The sequence below is a fragment of the Sceloporus undulatus genome, chromosome 5 (genome assembly GCF_019175285.1).
Source record: "Sceloporus undulatus isolate JIND9_A2432 ecotype Alabama chromosome 5, SceUnd_v1.1, whole genome shotgun sequence".
Lineage (NCBI taxonomy): Eukaryota > Metazoa > Chordata > Lepidosauria > Squamata > Phrynosomatidae > Sceloporus > Sceloporus undulatus.
Window position 1 is genome coordinate 120,283,945 of NC_056526.1, and position 6,000 is coordinate 120,289,944.

Below are 6,000 nucleotides of genomic sequence, written 5' to 3' on the forward strand. Positions count from 1 at the left end.
GTTCTGGATGAGGCCCAGTGCCACGTGTTTTGCTAGAAGAAGAGCCGCAAGCCAGACAAGCAGAAACCATTAGCCCCTGGGGTCCTGAGGAGTTTGAGAGATAACTGGCCAGGGATTTGTGCTTCAGGATATGAGGCAATATTATTTCACTCCACAACCTTGACAGCATTCTTGCAAGATAAAAGCCTCAATCAAAGGTAACATTTCTGAGAAGGCTCTGAATCTTAGAGACTGGATTCTGTAAGACCACCATGCAATGTTGAAGATCAGCAGTTTATGCCCTGTCAGCACCCCTTCATATCAGGTCAGAAGATCAACACTGGAACTGCTGTTTTGCTATGCCAACCTTACACCATTCATGAGGTATAAACTTTGGATGGTCAAATTGGTTGAATTAGGGCTGCCTTCATGGCCTCTGTCATGAACCTGGACCCACAGATCATACCATGAATTGGACAGTGGAAATCTTCAGACTTCAAGAGGTATACTCTGTCAAATATTGATTTACATTGCTAATGCTGTTATTTTCTATTAGACTGTAGATCCATTTCAGAGATGCAAAGGGTCCTAGTAGGACACAGCATGGTCTACTGGACAGAGCACCAGGCCTGAAGCTGTCACTTTGGAACTCACCTATGGCTGAGTGAGTTGGTCAAGAATGGCTTGGGAAGAGTTTGCTCCTCTCCTGTTCAAGGAGTGTGTTGGGCCTCCTTCTCATGTGCTAGTCATTCACCTCAGTGGAAATGACCTCAGTTTGCTGAAGGGCAAGACTTTCATTTTCCAGTCTCTCCATGACTTTAAGTCATATGGAGCAGGTGGCCTGGTATCCGGTTGGCCTAGTCTGCTATTTTGCCACACCAGTCTTGACATGGTGAGGGGGATTCTCCCATACCTTGATCTGCACTGGAGGAAAGTGAACAGGGAAGTACAAAATGCCTTGGACAAAGGGTTGGGCCACTTTCTTTCTCACCCTGCCATAGTCTTCTGACACCTGGGGCTGTACAGAATGACATCTATCTATTGGAGGAAGGGAATAGGTTATTCCTGGATGACTTGCAATGAGGGGTGAGCACCCTTTTGGCTGACCTGGTGGAGGAAAGGGACTAAGTGCCTGCTTGTTCCATGTCCATGGCAGGTAGCAGGACAGATTATAAGAGTCTGGTGTACACCTTGGCAACCTTTTGGTGTAGGATAGGGTTCTGGAACTGCTTCTCTAGGGTGCAACGACCTGGGGTAGAGAAAGACTTGGGGTTTTGTTCTCACTTATGAAGTCTTGGTTCCTGAGTGGGAGCCCTCTGGGTTTGCCTTCCAATAGATCACTCTCCAGGGAACAACCCAGTTATTTGATTTCCCCAGGTGTTTTACCCAAGGGAAGGCTGAGCAATAAATTGGCTTTTACTTAACCAACTCTATGTGTCTGACCTCATCATTCCATGCTGGATCATCAAAGTGACGTTTACATGGAGTGGAGTGATAACTTCAGCAATATTTCAGTGACCTTCCTTCCTTCAAATTAATTATTCTTTCAAAAACTAAGGATCTGAATTTGAAGGATCACTTTCTGATGTTCTGAAGAGTGGTCAACCATGTGATTTATGGGGTCTGTGAAACAAGAAGGTTGATAGCTAGAAAACATATGTGTCAAATCTCACAGTAACTATGGGAACATTCCCAAGCCTACTTTTGGGCAGGGATGGCTGTGACATGATGGTTGTGACATGCTCTCTGCTACCCTCTTGTCCTTGGGTAGCATTTTGACAATATCTTTTCCAGATGGTAAATGATGTTGTTCTGACTAGCTACTGGTAGAGATATGGTAGAACATATCTACTGGCTTGCAAGGCTCTCTTTATTGATTGTCTGTGAAAGAGCCATTGGTAAGCTGGTGACATCCCATGCTCTTCTTTCTGTCATTTAAATCAGGTGAGCCTAGGCAGGTATTGGTAGTGGACTGGATGTCTGGATTAGGTGAAGGGCTGGGTGTGGACTGATAAACTGAGGCTGAAATCTGACAGGATGGAGGCACTGTAAGTTGCTCTTGGTCCAGGAAATAAATGTACAGTCTGTTTTGGATAAGACCACATTCCAGGCACGCACTTTGGCTTGGGAGTACTACTTAATCCAGGGCTGCCATGTTATGAGGCCTAGGTGGCCTTTTATTAACTTATTAGCTTTGTCAGAGGTACCAGTGACAGTTGTTCCTGAATATGGATAGGCTGGAGGTGGTGATACAACATCTGATTACTTCCTGGTTAGGTTACAGAAGTGCTTGATATATAGGGCTTCCCTTGCAGATCATCCTGTTGCTTTTATTACTACAAAATTTGGCTGCTACAATTTTAAATAGGGGAGCCAATTGGAATAGTTACATTCATTCTGAAAGAATTACACTAATTGTCCATTTGCCTCGGTGCTCAGTTCAGGCTGCTTATGCTTTAAAGTCCTAAACAGCTTGAGATGCAAATTCCTCAAGGAATACCTCTCCCTTATCATGGGTGGAAAAAATGCTATCCATGGGCCACATGTACCCTCAAACCTCAATTTTCCAGTCCCCTTAATGGATGGGGCCAATTTTGGACCCTTTGTCTTTGCCAAGAGACTGCCCATCGGGGCAGTAGTTTGACCATCACCCCAGAACCCTCAAATCCCATTTTTGCCCAGGAAACAGACAAAATGCTGACTAGACGTGATGCTGTATTACATCTGGTACATCAATGCAGCCCATGGGGCATGGAAATGAAAAATGAGCACTCCCCTTGCAAAGACATTTATCATTTCTCATATCTTAAGAATTTCTCCTAGTTGTCTCTCCATGGGTAATAAGCAATGTGTTGCCAAGTGAAAGGTCCTTCTTTACAGTGTCACCCCGATTTTCAAATCTCCTATTTCTATTAGACGTATGATTAGTGCCAGCACTGCAAGGGGATGGTGTTGGAAATTTTTGCCTAGGCATTTATATTGGTCATGACTATTTAGCCTACTTTTTCGCTTTAGCTTTCTCTTAATTGTCCATTCTTGAAGGCTGTCATTTTGTTTTATCACAATATACTGTATTTGGTATTATTTTTATTCATGTTTCCTATAAATTGTATTAACTGGAAATATTTCTAATAAATGAATAAATATATAACAAATCTACCCTTTCTTACAGAACATCCACATTCTTGGATTTTCTTTAATGCCAGAACAAACAAAATACTCATTAAAGAAAACCTAAGTCTGGAAGTTGGCATTCACCAACTTTGGCATTTGATTGTGACTATATGCCTAGCATATTCATATATCTGTTGGAGCACTATGAAGCTAAGTTCAGTTCATTTTTATATAAATATTTATTTTAGAATTTGCTCACAAAGAAGATCATTTTGCTGAACAAGCCAAAGTTATTGAAAGGTTGCTTCTTCTTGAGGCTTCCCTTCCAATTGCAATGCAGATTATTTGCTTGCATTTCTGTTTCTCTCTGCCGTTAGACCTAAAATTGTAAGATTCTGGAGCTTCCAACCTGTCTCTGTTATCTAAAGATCACACACTATATCGAAAGATATCAGAATTCCACAGAAGTATAATCAGCACAAATTCAAACAATTTAAAACAATAAAAATAATGTAAATATTTAAAAACATGTTAAATAGGATTAACAGGTTAAAAGCAGGTTTAAAATAGTGAAACAATTTAAAAATCATATACAAAGCATTTTGAAGTAAATCAGTGAGGCCCAAAGGCTTTAGTGAGCATTCATGTTTTCATTTGACATTTTTAACATTTCAGGAATTCTAGCTGTGGTCAAGGGTCTATTTGGTCTTTTCTACATTGGACAGGATGTGGATTTTGCCTGTTTTGTTTTGTTTGATGGTGATTACTAATTAATGCTTACTCTTTTACAGAGACGGTGGTCTTCAGTAACCAAAATACCTACTTTACCCCTGGGTGAATTTAAGCAAATATTTAGCAAGTTGTCATACCGAAAAATTAGCCCCTTGTCTGCTCAAACCTCAGCTTATACACCACCTGAAAAAGACCAAAAAACACCAAAGCTGACTGTTTTCCATGTGCAGTTTCCATCATCTTTAACCAACAAATTTTCAGATACTTCTGAGAGCTCACCAAGCACTGTAACATCTGGGCATGAAGAAATAGGTACACAGGAGAGCAGTAAGGACGAATTCTCTGACCTTCAAGAAATGGAGTCTCTAAGTCCACCAGAGACCAGTAAGAAGGTATTGGCTCAGGAACAACGAACAGAGACTTTATGTGCACGAGAGACCACTATATTGGAGTCTCCTGACTTTGATCCAATGGCACTCTCCTATGAGGCAGAAAGTCCTGATGAAGCAGCATTAGTGCATGCTGCCAGGGCTTATCAGTGCACGCTGAAGGCTAGGAATCCTGAGCAGGTGACGATAGACTTGGGTTTTTTGGGAACGTTAACATTTCAGCTGTTACACATTTTGCCTTTTGACTCAACCCGCAAGCGAATGTCTGTAGTGGTGAAGCACCCACTTTTAAACCGGATCGTGATGTACACAAAGGGCGCAGATTCTGTTATGATGGATTTGCTGCAGACAGAAGCAACAGGTACAGATTACCTTCTTAGCAAATTCTTACCTCACAGAAGTCTTTTTTTGTCTAACTCTGATTTTTGAAAACTGATTGATTTGATTTGATTAATAGCCTTTCTTTCTTCCAAAGCTGGAACTTAAGGCATCTCACAACATGAAAAAATGTAAAATAAATGTGAAAACACTATTAAACAAAATAAACAATGTGAAAACACCATCAAGCAAAACTTTATTTTAATTATGATGGTGTTTCTCACTTTGAGAACTGGCATGTCAACTCTTCAAATAGATCATAGAATCATAGAGTTGGAAGATACCCCAAGGGCCATCCAGTCCAACCCCCTTCCAAGCAGGAACTCTCAATCAAAGCATTCCCAACAGATGGCCCTCCAGCCTCTGTTTAAAAAACTCAAAAGAAGGAGACTTCAACACACTCCAAGGGAGTGTCTTCCACTGTCAAACAGCTCTTACTGTCAGGAAGTTCCTACTAATGTTGAGGTGGAATCTCTTTTCCTGTAGCTTGCCTCTATTGTTCCAGATCCTATTCTCTGGATCAGCAGAAAACAAGCTTACTCCATCTTCAATATGACATCCCTTCAGATAGTGAAACAGGGCTATCATATCAACCTTCCCTTCTCCAGGCTAAGCATACCAGCTCCCTAAGTCGCTCCTTATAGGGCATGGTTTCCAAACCATTCACCATTTTAGTTGCCCTTCTTTGGGCACACTCCAGCTTTTCAGCATCCTTTTGGAACTGTTGCCTGACCAAAGCAGAATACAGTGGCACTATTACTTCTCTAATTATTTATTATTATTAATCAGATTTTTGTGACCTTCCTTGAAAGAGATTGGAGTTACACACGAAGCCCTGCATCACCACCATTATCCTTATATCAACCTTGTTGGATAAATAGATGGGGGGGGAACCTGCCCCAGCACAGCTCAGCAGGGTTTTTGACTCAAATGTCCCATATCTAAGTAAATGTGGATATGCTAAAGGTGTATAGGAATAGCCATAGTATAAAGAAAGTGAATGGGGAAACATTTTCTCCATTTCACTTTGTAGCAGAACTTTAGGTCATCCATTGAAGCTTGGATACGGAATATTGGGCTGAACAGGACTTTACTGAACTTGGAACTATAACTCTCAGAATCTCCCCTCCAACATTACTAGGAGCTACATTAGCTGGCAGATTCTAGGAATTGTAGTTTGAATAAATAATTATTCCAAACTGTTAACACCACGCATCTTCATTAATGAGTCATTTTTCCTACATAAATCATAATGCAAAGGGTAGGAAATTTATGGGAGAACTTTTCCGTGTTGTTCCATGATGGTACAGATTAATTGTCCCAGGCTGAATCACCATTGCAGAAATAATCCACTCTGACACCACTTTAACTGCCATGGCTCTAGGCCAGGGGTCGGCAACCTCCGGCC

The 6,000-nt window shown here is 41.3% G+C and overlaps 1 protein-coding gene and 1 long non-coding RNA gene across 6 annotated transcripts in view; one reads left to right on the plus strand and one right to left on the minus strand.

Annotated features, from left to right (window-relative positions):
• Positions 1 to 6,000, plus strand: part of ATP10D (ATPase phospholipid transporting 10D (putative)) — a 96,261-nt gene that overhangs the window by 31,745 nt on the left and 58,516 nt on the right. For all 5 annotated transcript variants that reach the window (XR_006104213.1, XM_042469826.1, XM_042469823.1 and 2 more), the window contains one exon: positions 3,885 to 4,575. Coding sequence is in view for 4 of the 5 variants with exons in the window: in XM_042469826.1 (XP_042325760.1) it covers positions 3,885 to 4,575 (691 nt within the window). In the remaining variant the exon portion in view is untranslated. The remainder of the gene's footprint in view (positions 1 to 3,884; positions 4,576 to 6,000) is intronic.
• LOC121931798 overlaps positions 1 to 6,000 on the minus strand; it is a 43,280-nt gene that overhangs the window by 15,341 nt on the left and 21,939 nt on the right. The window lies entirely within an intron of this gene.